This window comes from Calonectris borealis, chromosome 5 (assembly GCF_964195595.1).
Source record: "Calonectris borealis chromosome 5, bCalBor7.hap1.2, whole genome shotgun sequence".
NCBI lineage: Eukaryota > Metazoa > Chordata > Aves > Procellariiformes > Procellariidae > Calonectris > Calonectris borealis.
This window is the reverse complement of record NC_134316.1, coordinates 4,820,923-4,841,605: the sequence shown is the minus strand read 5'-3', so window position 1 is coordinate 4,841,605 and position 20,683 is coordinate 4,820,923. Positions and strand designations below refer to the sequence as shown.

The 20,683-nt window shown below is 56.3% G+C and overlaps 1 protein-coding gene across 3 annotated transcripts in view; it reads right to left on the bottom strand.

The window, feature by feature from the left end:
• Positions 1-322: 322 nt before the first annotated feature.
• The window catches only part of SAMD4A (sterile alpha motif domain containing 4A), a 106,038-nt gene continuing 85,677 nt past the window's right edge, over positions 323-20,683 (bottom strand). For 2 of the 3 annotated variants that reach the window (XM_075150778.1, XM_075150777.1), the window contains 9 exons: positions 15,888-15,997; positions 15,176-15,262; positions 11,457-11,751; positions 9,976-10,061; positions 7,642-7,760; positions 5,028-5,229; positions 4,612-4,738; positions 2,720-2,803; positions 323-552 (listed from right to left, as the gene is read on the bottom strand). In XM_075150778.1, coding sequence (XP_075006879.1) covers positions 524-552; positions 2,720-2,803; positions 4,612-4,738; positions 5,028-5,229; positions 7,642-7,760; positions 9,976-10,061; positions 11,457-11,751; positions 15,176-15,262; positions 15,888-15,997 — 1,139 coding nt within the window. In that variant the 3' untranslated portion in view covers positions 323-523. Of the gene's footprint in view, positions 553-2,603; positions 2,804-4,611; positions 4,739-5,027; positions 5,230-7,641; positions 7,761-9,975; positions 10,062-11,456; positions 11,752-15,175; positions 15,263-15,887; positions 15,998-20,683 lie in introns of those variants that run through there. The other variant, XM_075150776.1, reaches the window with a different exon arrangement.

The window sequence follows — 20,683 nt, the reverse complement described above, 5'->3', positions numbered from 1 at the left end:
TTTTTTAAATCTGGGCTCGCTGTGCCTGAACGCAGCGAAACTCAAGAGACGGGACCAACCGGCCCCGAGGCCCCCGGCGGGACAGGCAAATCCTCCCCAAAGGGTTTTTGGTCATACACACCCGCGTGATATTTGATATTCATTCGTATCCTCGTCTAGAAACAGGGTTTGCCCACGGTGCTCCGGTGAACCCTCCGTTGTCAGCACTCTCCTGCCGCGTCCCCCCCCCCACCCTCCCCATGCTTTTTTCATCGTCGTCGATTTTTTTGCCATTTTTTTTTTTTCACCCCTAGCATGGATGTAATAAATGACAACACAAATTCCAAGTCTAATGATATGTTCACAAGGACAATCTACACATTCACAAAATTAAAACAGGAGAGAGAGAGAGAGAGAAGAGAGAGGAGAGGAGAGGGAGAGGAGAAAGGATGCAAGCTATCGCTGAGGCTCCCTGCAAGCCCCAACCTCGCCGCTGGACCCGCAGCAGTTGTTCTCCCGGCCAGCGTCCCCGTCGCGACGCCTTCTAGATCGTGGAGGTTCGGTCGACGCCATCTGCAAGCGGGAAGGGAGAGTTAGGAGCAGCCCCGGCGAGCAGCCGCTCACGTTGTGCCGGCATCCCCCCAGCCGGGGAACGGGGGGATGGACCCCCCAGAGCAGCCCCAACCCACGGCCCCTACAGTTGAGGTGGCACCACGGGGCCACCCCCACCCCCCCATCTCCCCAAGGGGGTACGGAAGGGTTTCGGGGTGTCAGCACTCTGCCGGTGCCTCCGTGCCACTGCCTGTCCCCACCCCGTGGAAGCCAGCCTCCCCAACCCCCCCCGAGTTGCTGTCCCAACACCGGTCCAGACCTTCAGCCGCGTCCCCACGGCACCTTTCCCAGGAGCAGAGGGGGTTTCTGGGCAGCCCGGACTCGCCGCAAGGTGAGTGGGAGTCTGGGACCCCCCCTACGGCGGGACAAGTTCAGGACCCACTGCCCAGGAGCTGGGGGACGGGGACGGAGCCAGTCCCGGGGGGCTGCCTTGCCCCCCCATCTAACCCAGCCCTGCAATGCCCGCACTGCAGAAGGTGCAAAATTTTCCTCCGAGGACCACGGCAGGAAAAAAAAATCCCCGGGGTTGTTTCTGCCTCCCCAGAGTCCCCATCCCCAGCCACAGCCCCGAGCCCAGGAGCGAGGGGTCCGCGACCCATCCCAAAGCCGCACAAACGACCCTGCTGCCAGCAGCCCCCTCTCCTCCAGCCCCCCCGGCACCAGAAATCAACACCCAACAGCATTTCCAACCCTCCGGCCCTCCTGCGGTCCCGACCGCTCCCCGGTCCCCCATCCCAAACCCCCGTCCCCGGGATGGAGAGCGGCAGGGAGGGAGCCCCCGAACAGAGCACTCCCTGTTACACTACCCAGGGCATCACGGCCGCCTCCCTCCTTAAGACTAAAAACAAAGAGGTTTGTTACGCCTTTTTTTTTTTTTTCCTCCCCCGAAGGTTTATTTTTTTAAGAGCTATTTATAGCACGACCGGTTTCGAGAGGCTCGGGGTATGCGACCTGGAAAAAATAACTCGGAGGAACAGTACCCTGCAGAGGAACAAGACAGCTAAGCCTCGCCTGGGCACACGCTGGAGAAAACGCTTCGGGTGACAGAAGTGTCCTTGTTTTCCCGGCCGAGGGTGCTGCCAGGGCCCTGCTGCCTCTTACAGTCCTTGCTCTCGCGTCCCTCTCCCCGGGACGGGCCGTCGCATCGCTGCAGGGAGCCGTGCCGGCGGTGGGAACCCAGCGGCACCCGTCCTCCCCAAGGGCTCCCGTCCTCAACCATTCGACGCAGTCTGGGGATTGCCGGGGGCGAGACCCGAGCTGGATATTCGGGAGGGTCTGGGCAATGCAGGCGGCTACGCTCGTCCCATCGCCGGGGAGTCATTGTTCGTGCTTGGGGGTCCGGTGCATCGGCGAGGGGCACAGGGTGCTTCTGGTGCCGGTGCTTTTTGCTGTGCCGGCCTCTCCGTCATGCTGCCGCTGCCTTTTCCACCTTCCCTGCCCGTTTTTCCACCTGGTCTTCCTCCCTCCCCATGCCCGCTATCCGCCCACCCGGGCTGGCACCCACAGCCGCCCCAGGCGCGGGCGAGGAGCCGCCAGCGCCACTGGCACAGCGCCCGGCACAGCGCCCGGCACAGCGCCCGGCAGCCCGCGGCAGGGTTTTAGCCCCGTCCCTCGGGGCTCCTGCACCCCCCGGCTGAACGAGGGAGGCCGGTGGCAGAAGGGTAAAATACTCCAAAGTCTGTGAACCATTCGAGCGCTCCAGTGGCAAGGGCTTTATCGAGAACTAATAACAAACTAGCGAGCTAATACTAAGTATTATTAGCAAGCTAACTAGTGGCTAATAAGCATGGACTCCACTAGTGCTGGGTGCGATCCCCACATTCGGTTTTACCCCTCTGCCCCGGCTACCTCGCCGAGAGAAGCCAATGTCCCCGTCCGACCCCCACTGGGAGCATCCCCGGGAGCATCCCCAGGAGCATCCCCGGGAGCATCCCCGGGAGCATCCCCGGGAGCATCCCCGGGAGCATCCCCGGGAGCATCCCCGCATCCAGCCCCGCTGCCGTCCCATCCCCTCACAGCCACAGCCTGTCCCAGCTTTTGGGGGGCGCGGGGCAGGGGCAGGTACCGGGGGGCTCGGCGGAGGCGGCGTGGACGTGCTGGAAGAGCCCGAGGAGGAGGGAGTGCTCACCGCTGAGCGCGTGCTCCGTCATGCTCAGGCACAGGGACTCCAGCCTGTTGTTGATGTCAGGTTCAGTCACCGGCACCTGGAACTCTGCAGGGAGAAAGGGACACGAGACCTTGGTCAGGGGACCTGGCAGGGACCCTGCCCGCCTGCCCCGCACCCCCCTGCCTGCTCTGCTGCTGCCAGGGTGGGTGCATGGGGCGGGGGGGGGCGGGTAGGAAACCACCCGAAAGATGCCCCAGGAGGGTCTGACCGCACGGCCGGACTCTGGCAGCGCTTCGCTTCCCGGTGCAATCCTCTCCAGCAATGGACGTTTGCAAAAATAGCCGTCATCCTCCCTCTTTCTTATCGATAAGGGGTAAATCTCGGGGGGACTCCGTGGCATTGCAGCAGAAGGTGGATGGAAATGAGGGGTTCAGGCGCCGGTTAGAGATACTGGGGGGGGAGCTGGGGTGAGCGCGGGACCCCCGCCCCGGGAGGGGCAGCCCCGGGCTCTCCCCTTGCTCAGGCCCCACAAAATCCTCGATATGTGCAAAACCTTCAAGCAGCCGCAGGGAACAGCGGGGCCGGGAGCTGCCCGTGCAGGCAGCGCGCAGGCAGGGTTAGCACTCGGACGTGGGATGGCAGCACAGACCGGCAGAGCCGCCGGCCGGTTTTTCCGTGGCCGGCTCGGCCGCTGCTCGGTCACCCACAGCCCTGCTGCCATGTCCCCGGGGCGGGGGGTGAGCACAAAAAAAGTGGGGGGACGAAGTTTGGTGCGCTGCAACGCCCCGACCTGATCCATACAGCACCAAAACAGCCCACCCTCTGCAGCAAAAGCTGTATTTGTTGTGTTACGGCATCCCCTGCCTGCCACCGGCTGACAGGAACATGGGACGGGGTCCAGGAGGGTTGAGGTCCCTGCAGCCTGATGAAAAGTGTTTCGGGAGCCCGGCCCCGCATTATTGCTTATTTTCCTCGCGACTCAGTCCGCATCTTTAGCTCCCCAATGCTCCTACGGCCTCATTCACCGCAGGCTAACACGCAAAGGGAAACCTATTTATTCTCCTTCAGCGCCTGCAGAAATGTGCCCTTGTCCTGGTGTTTGATCAATACCCGAGAACAGACTCTGCTTTTGCTGTACAGGACATTTGCCACCTAAATTATGCAGTTAAAACACGACAGGCGTGTGATGCGAGGGGAGCTGCCAAGCTGAAACCATGGCAGAAGCTTACGGATGAGGTTTAGTTTACTGGCGGGGGGGGGTGTAACGCCCTGTCCTGCGGTCGAAATTGTTATGGTAAGCGTGTTGGTAAGAAAAGGCACGCTTAAAGGCTAATGAAGGGATACACAGAGAAAAAGATGCGAATGTCCTAATGGGAAGGATGCTCCAGGTTCAGCAGGAATCCCCCTGAATCAGAGGATGCTCCTATAGACGGGAGCGTTTTTGCGGTGTTTGGGAGGGAAGCACTGCCACAGCACCATTTCCCTTCACATGCATTGTGAAAAGAATTTCCCCTGAGTGCACGAAGGCAGCCCCTCCGCACCGGGTCCCCGTGTCCATGCACGAGCAGAAAAGGTGACGGATGAGCTACCGCCATCCCCACGGACACGAAGCCCCTCAGAAGCAAGCTAGGTCAGGCACCAGCACCGTTATATATAGGGCCAAGCCGTTATATACAATCCCTCCCGTGATGTCTCCGCTTCAATCAACCCAGTAATCCCACTAGTGTCAAAGATACCCCACTCGGGCTGCGGCAGCCGGCGCTGCGAGCGTGGCTGCAAGCGTGCGGGAGCGCGCCGCGCCGGCACGGGCGATGCGCCTGCGGTGAGGCTCATCGCCGCGGCTCCTTTCACGCAGCCTCCCCTCGTCTCGCTGGGCTGTGGATTAAGCGAAAAAGCAAATGTCGGCTTCCTACCTGGCTGCTGAAACATCAGCATGGTCTGCGGGGAGGTGTGGACCGGCAGCGAGCGCGTCCTTTGCACCGAGCTGTGGCTCCGGCTGGGCATGCTGTTGCTGCCCCCGGGGTTGGCAAACCAGAGGTTCTGCGGGAAGCAAACAAAAAAGGGGTGAAGGATGTAAAACGGAGGCCTCTGTGCCATGTGTTTATAACCCCCTTGGGCTCATCTCTCCCCACTCCACCGCCCGGTTTGGCCCCCTCCTGCCAGTCCCTTTTCTGCACCCAGCTGCACGGAAAAGAATAAATTGCTCTCGCTTGCTTGGCTTGAACTAAAGAAGAAAAAAAAAGGAGATCCGGAGGAGTTAGAGGAGAAAAAGCGAAGGAAGCTTATAGGGAAGGGATGGAAAAGCTGGAGACACTGAACGCTGACCAACCTGTCTGCCTTGCTTGAGGATGGCGGGGCTGGCGGCAGGGCTGCGCTGGGGGGTGCCCAGCAGCCCACTGGGGCCCAGCAGCCCCAGCCGGGCGGTGGGGAGGTTGCGGGAGGGGATCTGGAACTGGCGGGGGTTTCGCCGGCCCAGTCCTGCCCCTGCAGATCCGGCTGTCGGTAAGGAGTTCGACTGGCCAAAGCCTCGGCTGCAGAGAGAGAAAGCGCCGAGGGTGAGAAATCAGCCCCTGCAAGGGGACGGTGCTGCGGGCACGGGGGCGAGCGGCTGGTTTGGCGTGCTCAGACCAACAGCCAAACGTCCCCAGGGTGTCCCTGCATTGTTGCGAAGTGCCGGACCGATGCTCACCACCCCGTGCCCCGGACCAATGCTCACCACCCCGTGCCCATCCCACGGCCATGGGTTCACTGCGAGCTCCGCTCCTGCCCCGACCCTCCCACCCCGCTGAAGATGGTCCTCCACGAGCAGCGGGAAGGAGGAGGTTTGGGCATACAACAGCAGCATCCTTTCTTCTTCCCCTCTGCCAGCCACCCTCCTCTCCTTCTGCAGTTCTCCGATTCGCATTATTTTATTTTAAAGTTTATTTTACTCCTGCAAAATGGGCCTGTTCTTAAATGCAAGCTAAAATAACGCAGGTAATTCCCCGGGCACTGGAGCTAGCGGTGCCTGATTTCTTGGGTTTTGACTTAAACTCTTCATGCCTTTGAGCTGTACAAAAGAGATCTCTTGTGTGTGGATTCTCTAGTGTCTGATAAAGGTTCAGCTTATGCTACTGGGTTTTCTTTACTGGGAAAGCTTGAAGGGCTGGACCTTCTCCCCTTCCAGGAGGTTCATTTTTATGAACACGGTCCTCTCTGAGACTTCTCAAGTTCTGGAAAACTTGGTTAAAATGACCTAACGAGCCCAAGATTTCCTAGGGAGAGGCTGAGTGAAAGAGGTGGGACTGACTCTGCACCCGCTCCCGTCTCTGCACCGCAAACCTTCATCCAGCTGCCTGTGGTCAGAGCAAAACCATCTGGACCCAAGACCACGCAGCCCAAACATCCTGAGACACTGATCTCAGGACACGAAACCATCTTCAACTCCTTGGAGGGTTGGGTCAGACACGCTGGCATCCCTCCTCATGTGGGTTTTTGCATTTAAAACCAGAGGAATGACACAAAAACCGCCAGGTAATCCTTGGAAACACACGCAGCGCGGGTCTCCTCGCCGTGCAACGTTGGCTTGGTGTCTCTGCCCGACGAGCAGGACTGCAATGCCCTTAGCAGGTTTAAGCACAGCCAAGGATAGGAGCATTCTGCAAACCCACGGCTGCGGTTGCTTTTACGCTCCCCGTTCCCCCCTGCCCTTCTCCAGCACTTAATCACCCTCGCAGATGTTTCAGCTCACCTTCCTCCCAGCCCTCATCTCTCCTGCTTGTGCGGGTGGCTGCAAACGTGCTTCAGATGACATGAGCACGCTGGGATCCCAAAACCGGATAAATTTACTAGGCAGAAGTACGACGGGGTTTCTTTAAACCTCGTCCAAAAAATGCTCTTGCCATGAAATCCCCATGACAAAAGCAGGACTGGCCGTGTGCTCCTTCCTTGCCCGCAGCTTCCCAGGAGCAGAAGCAGCAGAAGAAACGCAAAATGCAAACTATCCCAAAGCAGCAAGGAAACTGGAAAGCATCCTGGGCGGCCCTGGGAAAGGGACTGGGACCGTTTCGAGCCGGCAGCCCCACCTCGTGCCTGGGGACGGCCTGGGTGTGCAGCTAAACTGCTGCGACGGTGACGGCCCAGACCAAACGGGTCCATCAAAAACCTTGGCTCTTGTCTACTCTGCTTCTGATCTTGCCGCGAGCATTGAAACTGCTTGTTTTTTCCATTCCAAAATATTTCATTTAATTCCACTGGGGAACACTCTGGTTCTGTGTTCGTTCCTTCTGAACTCACATCCCGGCTGTCCCAATGCTCCCAGTTATCTCCAAAACACTTTCTTTTTGAGAAAAAAGAACTTGCACAAGACTGCAATAAAATAGACTTAGCAGAATGAAACAAAAGGCTGATGTTGTTGTTAAAGCTGATCTAAAAATACCTCTTCTTGCCATAACCCCAATGCTTTCTAGGATCACCCGAAATCCAGCACCACCTTGCAAGTGAGCAAACACGGTGTTTGCAACACAGCCCTACCCGGCTTTCTGACCGCAGCCCCCCGGCTCTGCGGGCTTCAAGCCTTTTTTTTGCCAGTTGACGGCTTTTTGGTGAAACTCCAGCACTGATGTAATTAGCCACAGGCAGCAGCAGGGGCAGAGCCGGCCGCCCAGTGCCGGGGATACACTACACAGCTGGGAAGCACTGGGTTCGGAGCCAGGGAAACGCGGTGGGAATTGGTGGGGTAGGCGCCGACCACACACGCAAGCAAACTTACTGCTGCTTTCCCTTCCCAGCCAACGCCTGGGGTTTTATTGCCAAAGCTTTTCCAACCCTCCTCCCTCCCGAAATGTGGCTCTGAACCCGGCAGGATCCGTCCCTCCCTGCTGGGAGACAGTGGTCCCTCTCGAGATGCTCTTGCCGGGCCCCCCCCGGCCGCTGCATCCATCCCTCCCCAAAAGCCGACGTACCTCCTCTGCTGCCGATAGCCTGACAGCTCCAGGAGGGATTTCCGAGGGAAAGACCGAAAGAGTTTCTGCACCTGCTGTTTCCATGACAGCAGCCGCTTCTTCTGGATCTCTGTAAACGCCTGCCCTCAAAAAAAAACAGAGAAAAATAGGAAACACATGAATATTTTTCTGGACAAAGCGAGCAGGGATGCGTATGTGGGTGTGCGTGTAAAGAAAAGCAGCCGGAGCAGGCGGTGGCGTGAGCTGAGCCCCTCGGCAAGCCCAGAGGGAAAGCCCTGCTCTCTCTCAAGGATTTACTCATCTCAGGGCGAGAAAATGCTCTGGCAGCATCCCCTGCGCCCCAGAGCAATGGCCCGGCTCTGCCCCCGAGGCTGCCAACCCCCCTGGGCAGAGCAGGGCTTCCCCAAAGCTTCCCCGCTACCCCTCCTCGCCCCCAGACCCCAGCACAGGCGCCCGGCTCCCCGCTTGCTGCTGGGGTGTAAGCGCAGCTCCCCGTGGGGTTTGATGGCTGGTCCCCGCCGGGTGGTGACACTTGTCACCTGGACGTGGCTCTAGAAAACGCCGCCGGGGTTGGAAAATGCTGGGATTTGGAAAGCAGAGCTGCTCCGTGGCATCCCGCATCCTAGCCTCCTCCTCGGGGCTGGGCAGAGCTCGGCTCTGTTCCTGGCACCCACAGCCGCTGCGGGAGGTCACCCGGGGTGAGCCCCGTCACCCGCCCGGGCTCCCTGAGAAGGTCAGGGGACAGACCTCCTCCCAAAACGCCCCAGACCTCCAGCCAGGCAGTGTGGGTTACGGGGACACCCACGTGCTCACCACCGCTAACTTTAGACACCCAACGTCTCCGTGCCGCCGGCGGAGAAGAGCGGAGGTCTCCAGAGGACAATTTGGAGGCTAATTAGCGCCTGACTTGATTGCTCCAAACCACCCTCCAGAGGAGATACTCTCTCCCACCGATTACACTGGAGCCGACGCAGACGGTGGTCCTGGGACAGAGGCTGGCACCGGTGGGGTGACGCTGCGTCACCACGGCCGTCCCAGGCGCTCCTGGAAAATGAGTCCCTCTGCAGCTCTGCGTCTTCCTGGCTTTGCTCTCCAGCCCTGGGCATCTGCTCCCACCATCCTCGCTCCTCTCTTCACGCCCCTGCTCCCCCAGCGATGCCCTGCTCGGCCATCCAGAAAGTCCAGGCACCATTTCCAGGCTCTGATGCTCTCCGAGAGGGAGGCAAGTGGGAGCACAACGTGCTCTCTCCTCCAGCCCCTACAGCTGTTTTCCACTGCCTGTGTCTGTGTAAAGCACCGAGAAGACCATACCCACGGCTCTAAACCCGTTTTGCAGCAAACCCAAACCGTGGGTGCCACCACCCCGTATTTCACGAGGCCAAATGTTGGCTGACACCGCAGCCAGCACTGAAACCCCCATCGTGATCGACAGAGGTGTCCAGGAGCACAGTTCAAAAAATACAATGAAGCACTTGCATTTTGCCCGGTCTCCAACTATTTCTCCCCGATTCAAGATCCCCCGCGCTTGGCCCTGCAGAGGCGTGTGGATCAAACCTTTGCACAAGCACGGCTCGGGCACCGGCTTCAGCCGCGAGCCACCTCTCTCCTCTTCCATGCGTCGTGCAGCACATTTTGGGGTTTGCAGCCACCAGCCCTCTCCAGAGGAGATTCTTCTGTACTTTGACAACGTATTTTTTTATAAACAAATAACTGAGAAACGTTTAAAGCCTGCAGCTCCTATGAGAGGGTGTGCAACCTCCCCCCGACCCCTGCCATATGGGCAGGCGATGAGAAGCAGCTTGTTCTTCCATGTGCAGCCGGCATGGGTACGAAACGCTGCTGGACACCAGGGATGCCGGCCATCCCTCCCTGCCACCGGGCAGGAGCGTGCCGGAGCCCCGCGGCGCAGCCTCGGCCATCCCAAGCCATCAGCTGGCAAAGGCAGATCCGCTGGGAGCAGAAACAGATGCCCCCGTTGCAAAATCCCAAGCCCACGTGCTGCGAAACAGGAGGCAGCCAAGGGATGGCCGGGTCTGTCTGCATGTTCATCCCGGGATTTTTTCTTTCATCCAGCTGCCGATCAGACTGTCATGAGCCAGATGAATTTCCCAGCTCCAGGTCTTGGCAATTAAGCGAGTGTCGGGGCGGGGGGAGCAACATTTCCATGCACCACGTTGGAGCTACCGCCCGCTCCAGCCCTGTTCTGTCAGAATTACTATTAATACCCCCCAAAAATATTTGTGTTAGAAACCAAAAGGTTTACATAAACAGACACTTTGGAAACAGTTTCTAAGTGATGAGAACAACAGTTTTAGATGATCCGTCACGACTCACCTCGTGGATTAGACATTTGTCTATGAGCTGTAAATAGGAACTTATATTCTCTTCGTCGGGTCGGGAAACTAAAAGTTGTGTGCATACTGGAAAAAAAAAAGAGAGAAGAGAAGAGAAATGGGCATGGGGACACCGAGCTGGAGTTCAAGGGGGTCCAACAAAAGCCCTGGATGTCCCATTTCCCTTGTCCCAAGGGTGAGACTTCTCATCAGCGAGAAAAAACACCCTTCCCCAATTCCTGCCGTGCCGTCCTATATTTAGGGCCAGATTTTGTTCTCTGTTACGTTGGTGTAAATGCAGAGTGATACCATCGGAGTCACCAAAATTAGACCTGAGCAAATCAGGGGCACAGGATTATTCCCTATTCCTAGGCAAGAGCCGGCACTGGGAGAACTCCTGCTCCTATGGCCAAAATCTGCCCCCGCTGCAAATGGATTCCCATCTTTCCCAATGCATTTTAACCTCTTTTGGAATTAATGCCATAAAAGCAAGTGGAAATGAGTTCACAGAGAAATGAGTCTCTCCTGTCATAGCCCCCGGGCAGGGATGCCTTGCGGTCCAGGAGGACACCTCGTCCTGGCAAGGCTTGAGTCATACGTACAGCTTCGAGCGTGACGGAGGCATTTGTCACGGGCTGAATTCATCAGCGGGTTTAAAACGGGGCCAGAAACCCACGTTTGTCTGTGCATGCGGTCAATTAGCTGGTGAGAAATTTTGCACCAGGTTTTTATATAGAAAACATCTCATCTATTTTTTGCAAAAAAGATCTGAAATAGGGACAGGGCTGATATTTCTTCATGGCATCTCAACGAGTTTCTTTCTGTTCCTGGTCTCCTGTGTCAGCCTGTGGACCAGACTCCCCTCCCCTCTTCCCCAGGGAGATCTCCCTCCACCTCAGGTGCCACCGACGGGGGTTAGGATACATCCGAGCTCACACAGATTTCCTCCAAGAGCCCTGTATATGGCAGAGGAGGTCGGTCCCTACCTCACATCGCTCCTGTGCACCTCCTGTGTTAATCCTGATGCAAAGCCGTGCACCCCGCACCAGGCATGGAACGGCACCTGAGTATTTTGGATGTCCTGCATCTAAATTGGGGCTTAAAAAGGGGCTTGGACCCAGCTGATTTGCACTCAAGATGGCTCACGTCCAGCCCATGCACCACTGCTACCCCCCCACAAGCAGAGCAAGTCCGTGAAAACAGGGCTGGACCGGCGGGATGCCCTCAGGGCTCCGAATGGGAAGGGAGAGGATGCTATCCGCCTGTCCCATCGCTACCCCTCCCAAAAATCACTGCTTACCCCCCGACCTGCGCTCTTACCTCTTACCACAGCATGACGGGACCTCAAAAAATCATCACCCCTCGACTGCGGCTTGCAGGAGCTCGGGGGAAGGCTGCTGCCAGCGCCGCCGCCGCACGCACCCTGCCCCGACGCTGCTCTCCCTAAGCGAAGGAGGCCAACGAGAAGTGACAGCCGCTCACCTTTCCCCATCACTCTGGTGAACTGTCCGGGCAGGTCGCCTTCGGGCAAAGGGGCCCCCCCCGACTCGCCCTCGCATCCCGGCAAATGGTGCTGCTGCATCCCCCCCGCGGCAGAGTCCTTGCAGTCCGAGCCTTGGCTGTCTGAGCCGATCAGGGAGGAGGGGTGATGCGAATCCGTGTCCCGGCTGTGCTCCTCCGTGCTCGAGTTTTGGGAAGAGTAGGCTTTGATGGGGGTGAGGATCATTTGGTGTAGTTCCTGCAGCGGGACACGCAAGTTGCCACCTTCCAGGATGTCCTGCGGATTCAAGTGGAGAGAAGAGAGTTTGTCTCTGCAGGGACAACAGGACATCAGCTACGAACCAGACCCCTACTGCTACCCCCCAGAAAATCCCCAGCAAAGCCGACGGCCTCGCTCCTGCTCCAGGACCCTCCATATTCAACAGCCGTGTTTCGTTCACCGAGTCCTTTGCTTAGACCAGAGGAGGGTGGAGCTGCTGCAGGGACTCTGCCTGATTATCCATGGATGTGTTCAGACCTGAATCCCCAGAAATAAATGTGCCCTGTCAATCACTGGGACCCAAACCCAGCAACAATCCAGCTTCAGCGTTTCCAAATTTCCACCAGGAAGATGCAAACCCCAGAAGAGCGACTCATCCTGTGAGATTTCAATGCCCAGACCAGCAAGTATCTTGCTCCTTCCCCAGCAATCCCACAATCGTGACATTTCAGCCCTATTTAATTTCAATCATATTTTTTACTGTGGGCTTGTAGCCCGTTTCCAGCACTGCCTTCAAGCTGGGCTTTCCGTAACTGCTCTGCCCCAAAGACCTTGCCATAGCATCCTTCACCGCGTGCAACGCTGCAGGCTTGGGGAAGAGTGGCTGGAAAGCTGCCCGGAGGAAAAGGACCTGGGGGTGCTGGTCGACAGCCGGCTGAACATGAGCCGGCCGTGTGCCCAGGTGGCCAAGAAGGCCAACGGCATCCTGGCCTGTATCAGAAATAGTGTGGCCAGCAGGAGCAGGGAGGTGATCGTGCCCCTGTACTGGGCACTGGTGAGGCCGCACCTCGAATCCTGTGTTCAGTTTTGGGCCCCTCACCACAAGAAGGACATGGAGGTGCTGGAGTGTGTCCAGAGAAGGGCAACGAAGCTGGTGAAGGGCCTGGAGCACAAGCCTGATGGGGAGCGGCTGAGGGAACTGGGGGTGTTCAGCCTGGAGAAGAGGAGGCTGAGGGGAGACCTCATCGCGCTCTACAACTACCTGAAAGGAGGTTGTAGCGAGGTGGGTGTTGGTCTCTTCTCCCAAGCAACAAGCGATAGGACGAGAGGAAATGGCCGCAAGTTGCGCCAAGGGAGGTTTAGATTGGACATTAGGAGAAATTTCTTTACTGAAAGAGTGGTCAGGCCTTGGAACAGGCTGCCCAGGGAAGTGGTGGAGTCACCATCCCTGGAGGTATTTAAAAGACGTGTAGATGAGGCGCTTAGGGACGTGGTTTAGTGGGCATGGTGGTGTTGGGTTGACGGTTGGACTCGATGATCTTAGAGGTCTTTTCCAACCTTAATGATTCTATGATTCTTATGCCCTGGGACCATCGCAGAGCCCAGGACCATGCTGGGATGCAGGAGCCCATCCTGCAGCACCGAAGTGGGGACGTCCCCGTCCACACTGGGATGGGCTGGGGGAGCGGATGCGCAGGGGAAAGGGAAGGGTTTCAAGGGGAGCAGGGTGGGTTGCGGTCGGACACAGAAAGGGAGACCACAGGGCTGCAGGTGAACTTATAACCCTATAGCAAAAATATTCAGCTTGGAGATCCTGGGAGATGTCCACCTGGGAGGGAGAGAATTTGGGTATACCCCCAGCCTTGCTCTCAGTTATGAGTGTGGATCATCTCTTTCTACGGTCAGATCCTCCTCCCACACTGAAAACCTGATGGGAAATAATTGCATTTTGTTTTTAACGTAGCCTGGACCACAACAGCTCATCGCAGGCTCCTGCAGGGTCTGGCTCGTGGGGCACCGCTTGGAAAGAGGCAGCTTTTGGGGTGAGTCCTGGCTGCGCCTAGGGAAGAGACACGCAGTGGGTGCACAGGCTGCGCCTGAGCCAGCCGAAGCCCTGAAATGTTGTTCACCCTAATTCCTGCTGCACCCCCAGCTCGCTCTTGGACGTCTTAGCTCCACTTCTCTCGAAGACCTGGCGTCAGTCTGCTGGGCACTATTTTTTCGGGGAAAAAATCCTGCTCTGCTAACCGGCAGAGAGGGGTGGAGCAGCTCTTTCCAAGAAAGCAGCAATCTTTAGCAGCGAGACACTGCCCAAAAAAATCAAGTCCCACACATTGTTTAGCAAAATAAAATTGGATGGGAAGCCTGGAAAACAGGAGACACCTCCTCCCAAGTAAAGCAGCTCACAGGCAGCTCTGAGCCCCAGCAAAGTGGGACACGGTCACAGCCCCACACCCCAAACCCACCCCACGATTGCTCAAAAGCAGTCCCTGCCACTTATCTGCCCTATTTTACAGCCTGCGTGGCTGGTTGTGTCAGCTGAACTGGGCTCACCCTCCCACACCGCGACAGTCAATCGATACCGTATTTCGAAACCCAGGCGGAGAAGCGGGGGAAGCGGCTGTGCAATCGCCTGGAAAACGCATCGCTGAAGCAAGCTCAATCCAGCCGGCTGTCTCTTGTATTTAATAGTTATTATTAATATACGGAGGTAAATATGGCTTTATTATCTACTGCCATACTCTGAGTACAATCCCATATTATAAATAAATAGTGAAACAGTGAGCTAACGAAAACACCAATAAATAGCAACACACCACGTAAGTATTTAAAAGCCCCTAGCGGGAGGCTCTGCAAGTTGCTGTTTGAAGATGGTGCAATTAAATATAATATAATATTGTGATAATAAATAGCAAGACGTCGGGTGAGCTGCTCCCAGCCAGTCTGCGGTGCTGGTGCTTCTCCGACAGCCATTTCTGCCGAGTTTAAGCTTTTTGTTGAAAGGACAAAGAAGTTTCTATTTGTTCTCCTTGGAAATTCAAGCTGTTGTTCAGGCACTGACGTGGGTGTCTGGCTTTTTATCTGGGGACAGATTGCCCGTATGATGCTCCAGAAAAGCGCAGTGGCCCTTGACCTGACAGACACTGGGAAATCCCATCTCTTTTTGGGGATGGAGAGGTAGGGGCAGGGCTCGGGGGTCCCTGTGAGGACTGCTGGGCATGGAGGGGGCTCTTGAGAGAGACAGTGGCATCGAGACGGGAGAGTTAACCAAGTGGCCGAGGGATAACCAGGGGTTAGAGGCTCTGTCTAGCTGTTTCTCCAGCGGGAAAGAGGACCATCAGAGCTGGTCCTGCACCACGGTTCAGCGGATGGGTGACCACCTTCCCATCAGTGTGGCTGGGATGGTGTCCTCCATCACCTGGAGCTCAGGTGTTTCCGAGCACCTTGGAGCTGGGCAGGGCTTGTACCAGGGCTGCAGGGTATATCCATCCCAGCTGCGTGAGTGCCGGAGCTGGATTAGGACCCACTCTGCAAAATACAGCCCCAAATAAAACCTGCATCTGGTACAGAAGGGTTTGAGACACCATTCAGATGCGGCAAAGCCAGCAACAGACTCTGCAGAAGATCCCAACAACATGTGTAACCGAAGAGTTCTTCACCCCAGAATTAATTCCTAGCTTCTTGAAACAGAGGAAATGCAGAAGTGGCTGCGATTACTTACCCTTTCTAAAGATTTGAGCAGGTTTTGTCTTTCTTTTAGCTTTTGGATACTGATGACTATTTTGTGTCTTGCGCCTTTGGTAACGTTCTGCAAAAAACAGCACAAAACCTGGTGTTAATATTGCCACAGGACAGCCGGGTCAGCCCAAATCCTTCCCTAAACGAAAAGGGCTGCTACAAATTAATCAAATTTCTGAGTGCAGGGATTAGCGGGGGACATAGGAAATCAGAGACTTGCTGAAGATAGAGATTTCCAGCTAGTCTGTCCCTCCCTGGTACATCTCAAACAGTGAAAGCAATGGTGCTGACCGGCCCTCTTCATCCCGAGGATAACGCAGAGGTAAATCTGAAAGCGGGGACATTTTCAAAGGTTAACAAGGCAATTGGCCACCAAAGCCCCACAGACTTCAAAGGACTCGGGTACTGCAGACTGTGCCCCTGAAACTTAATCCCAATCAGACAAAAACCCAAGCGCAGCTCCCAGGGATTTCTTACTCCAGTAAGAAACCTGGGACAAGGCCTTTTTCAGGTACAATGTGGGTTTTTTCACTTCCCAAGAGCCAATTCTCCTTTCTCTGCTTGCCTTCCAACCACCCGCGGGCAAAACGCCTTCCACGTGAAGATGCGAAAAGAGGTGTTGGGGGCATCTCGTCTACCGACTGCGCAAGAGTCGGGACCGCGGCTGATCCCTTTACGACCAACGTGGGACGTACTTGTGCCTCAAGCTGGCATTCGGTGAGGGCCATCATCTCCTCGTACGTCATCTGCGAGAAGAGGGCGGCGTATTTGTGCAGCCGGAGGCTCTTCAGCCAGGCTGGGACATCTGCAGCACAAAGAGAAGGAGATGAGAGCTCATGACACTGCTTAACCACGTGCGATAACATCAACAGCAACACAAAGAGCCATCCCACTGGTGCTTCAGACACCTTACTGAACATCATGGACCTTTTGGAGGACATAGTGCTATGGATACGGATGGTAGGAGGAACCAGCCCCTGGATGAGAACATAGTGCTATGGGTATCGATGGTAGGAGGAACCAGCCCCGAGATGAGGACATGTCCTCAGAGGTTGGGTTTCTGTGGCTGAGCCGCCGGGAATTAGCCCACAGGGAGCCAGGGCTGCACCACTGCACGAGCAAGCTCCTCGCTGCCCTTTTCCCAGGAACGTGGGAACCACTGAACCCAACAGTGTGGTTGAGCTTAGGATGAGCAAATGGCTGTTTTGCAGATGGCAAACACTGATTTATGGCATGAAGGAAGATGGTATGTGCTGAAAATTTAAATGGCTGCTTAAAGAGAAATAAAGAGAGGGTTTTTTTGAGCATGGGAAAATGACGTGCCATGGAAGATGGTCCCACAGCCTGTTTCAGAAGGGTGACTTGGGACCTCAAAATGCACTGACTGAAATGACTTCTTCCTTCCCAGTCGTTATCTGCAGTGTAGCACCTCTGCGCCCGGCTGGATGGATACCCAAAAATACTTTTATCCTCCTGACATCAATGTGGTTTCACAGGGAGGGGCCTGGGAGGGGAATTCTTCCTCTGCAACATGCAAAACCCCACCAGACCCCACGACGGGGTGTCCTCCACGGAGACGGCAATGGGATACGCGCCTTTCCCGCTCCAGCCTGCTCAGCAGCTACTCGGGGTTTCACTGGTTTGGGGGGGGCTCGTGCTGACACCCCACAAGGGAGAGGGGAGGCCCTGCAGATATCTGTGCTGCAGCACAGCACTCTGCCCGTGATGACGCTTTTGCTTTGCATCCTAAAGGCTTCAAATGCTGTGCCAAATCGGGACCTGCTTTATTTAGCACCTACAACCCGACAATAGCTCTGCCTTACCCTACCGAGCTCACGCGCTCCGCTCCCAGCAAAACCCTTGTCCGTTAGTCCTTGACCCCTTCCCCACCAGCAAGACACCCGGGAGCCCCGTCTCAACCCACACCGGTTGCAGTAACTGTGAAAAACCAGTGTTTCAGCCCCAAACCCCACACCTTGAACGGAGAGAGAAGGTGGAGCCTCAGGAAATGTCTCTTTTGGGGCTAAATACCAGTTAGCAGCAACACCTCCCCTCTCCTTGATCGTTCCCGAGTCGATGTAAGGGGTCTGTGGTGGACCCGAGGTGCAGGAGAGCCCGAGGGGAAGGAGTGATGGCTGGCGGCGAGGCTGCGCCGATGGGGTTCCTCTGCCCAAGGTGCCCACCGAGGGGGGAGGAGGAATGGGGGCTTGCACCGTTTTCGGGAGGGATTTCTACCCGCTATGTACTTCTGCTGCTGGGCTGGGGCTGCTGTGGGTGCTGGTGCTCTGCTCACCACCAGCATGAGGACAACCTTCATGGACACCTCCAATAACCTTCATTAATGTGGCCAACCTCAAAGGTTTTCTAGGCTGCTCCGACAGCAAAGTGCGAGGCCAGACTTGCTTTGGAAAGGGATGCGAGGAGGACAGCCCCACTGCTGGGACATCCCATGGTGTGGGTGGTCTCTGTCCAGAAAGCCCCACGCTGCTGAGTGCCAGATGCAAGTCAAGGATCGTCACAGACCTCTTCCCAAACCAACACCTCGTTGCTGGAGGGGACAGGGCAAGAGGGACCGTTGGTTTGGTCCCCTAAGGCAATTCTGACATCTGCCAGAAGTCTCCTGCTGCCCACTGCCCGGGCTGACCAAGCAGAGGTGATGCAAATGGCCCTAAAAAGCTGCTTTTTGCTCACGCTCTCCAACCTCTGGCACACATCAGGATTTGCCTTTCAGTGAAGTTCCTCAAATGCTGCACAGAAAGAGATGAATCCCACAGCAAACACCGGGGCAAAGCAATTACCGAGCACAGACGGGCTGAACTTTGCTGTTTTTCGAAAGTCCCAACATGCAAGAGTCCTGAACAGTCCTAAAACCCGCTATCGAGGCCTCTTAAATCCACTTGCTTAAAAAAATTACAAGCTATTAGCAGAAAGCCCATTAAAAGCTATTAGCAGAAAGCCCTCTGACTCCAGCAGAGGTGAGGAGCGCAGGGACTGGCAAGCTCGAATCTCAACTTCATTTTAACACAAAACCACCTCATTTTAGCCATGACAAGTTAAAAATCTGCCTGATCCCATGTCCCCTGGGGACGTCTGCTTTTGGTGCACGTCCGTGCCGATGGCAAAGCCCATGGGGATACTTTCAGAAGAGAGGTGTAACCTCACATAGATATTAAATCTTGTAGAAAACCCATCTCCAACCTCTGCAGAGGGTCAGAGAGCCGGAGCAGCTCTTCTCTCCCTTTGCATCAGTCTCCCTGGATCACCTCCTAATTTTGGGGAGCTACGACAGTCCCAGGGCCCCCTTGCCAGCAGGGATGGCAATCCCGGGAGCGGGGTGGGGAGAAGGAGCCACCCCAGAGGGACGGTGGTGGGGCTTTCCCCCTTCCCATGGGGAAGAGGCAACCAGGAGGGACAAGGTCATCTAAGGCGATTTCACGGTCCTTGGAAAGTCAAACTTCCTAACGATCCCCACGGAGCAGCGAGCCACCCGCCCACGGAGCTACTCTTTAATCACCGATTAGCAGGAGCTAATTGCTATGTCATGGCAGGGCTGTCAGAAACGCTGCGTCTGATGTGAGCAGCAAACCAAGGACTTTCATGCTGCTCACATACATTGTCCCCTATATATGCACTGAACGCCGCAGTTTGGCCGGCACAAGTCTATCTGGGTGCTGGCATGGAAATTTAGAAGAAATTTAGAAGGAAAACAATTCACCCTGCCATATATAAATACAGGCCAACGTATACACAGGACGTCTTCGGAAGTGCCCTTTCGGCACACCGTGCCAAGCCATGGACGTGCTCGCAGCAGAAACCCCCAGCTCTACCCAAACCCTCCCCCTGGCACGCCCCGAGCTGTGCCCCGGGCAGGGGCGGACGGACAGACGGATGGGCTCTGCAGGGAACAAAGTGTCCGCATCTGCCCCAGAGAAACCAGGGGCTGGGAAAAAGCCAAAGGGCACTTTTCCTTCAGCACGAAGATAGATGGAAAGGAGAGAAATAGGTGACATTAGGGGAGATGAGCTGCTAAGCCACGTGGGACGGGGGTCTGTCGTGGGTCTGGTTTCCCCCCTACCCTCCCGCATGCCGCGGAGGGTGTTGAAGAAGGAGCGAGCTGACCGGAGCTGCGGGTGACACCAAGCCACCAGAGCCTGCAGGCGCTCGGGGAGACGTGGCTGCAATTCAGAGAAGGGACTTGGCAAACCGAGCAACCGGTCTGGATGAAATAAGATGCAAGCCGATAAAAATGCACAAAAAGTTGTGCGTTTCTGTAGGAACAAGAAACGGCACGAACCGAGGGCAGGGAACGGGCAGTACTTTTTTTTGCAGAAAAGCTGTGGAGATACAATGGGTCACACGCAGCCCGCGGCGGTGTGTTATTTGAGGACAATGAGCTATACAGCCACAGGAACGCTGTCTGTATGGCAAGCAAGTCTCTACCCTGGCTCCTGAGTCCAGTTTTGGGCAACACACCTTCAATAAAATACGGACTTTGTGGAAAAAACCCGGCGGAGAGAAGCAAGAACAACCCCGAGTTTAGAAAACACCATCTGGGAAGAAACTGGATTGGTTCGGTCTGAAGAAAATACAGCGGAGGGGGGAGGACACGACAGTCGCAGGCACCAGAGGCTGTAGACATCTGTTTCGCACATCCCCGGACAGCGGGACAAAAGCAAACCAACTGCCTAAGCAATGGGGGGAATCGGGTTTAGATGTTTGCAAACCTTCCTCCAGAGAAGGAGGATGCTCGGGAAGGGATGGCCCAAGGAAGGGCAGCCATCTCCCCCGGGGGGGCTGCATGCAGCAGCAACGGGCTGTCTTAATATGGAGTTTATTTAATTGATTATTGCTCGTGGACAGCCTGGGCAATAGCGGCTTTGGGTTTTGCAGATTTGGCCGTACGGATCGATGGCGTTGCACTGGGAAGATTCTACCCACGCAGGTCCTGGAGCTGCAGCTGTGGATCACAGGGAGCCAAGCTCCCCGCGGTCTCCTCCCCAGTCCCATCAGCAGAAACCTGGTTAAACATCACGTTAAATAGACCCCTCTGCACCACCAGCTCCTGAAAAGGGTCTCCTCGATCTGACAGACTGCAGGATGCGGCCCCAGGCATGGAAAGCCTTGGGGATCCTTCAGGCTTAGTCTTCAACAAGCTGGCGGTGATCCCTCCGAGCCCGCCTGCCCGCCGTGAGGTCGTGCAGGCAGCGAGAGCCACAGGGACGCAGAGCCTGCAGCACCACCGCAGTCGAAACGCTCCCCGGCTGCGCTACCTGACGAGGTGTTCGTTAGCAAGCCGAGCCACTGAGAAGCAAAGCCCGGCTCTGCGAGGCCATCACACGCGGAAAACTCTCCCCATCGCATCTACAGCCCATCGCCCCCCGCCCGGTGCAAAGTCCAGCCAGGGAGAGGGCTGAGCCCCCAGCATCCATCTCACGGGGGAATCGTGAGGGTTTTTTTCATGCATTTAGTTCATGCACATCAAAGGCACACA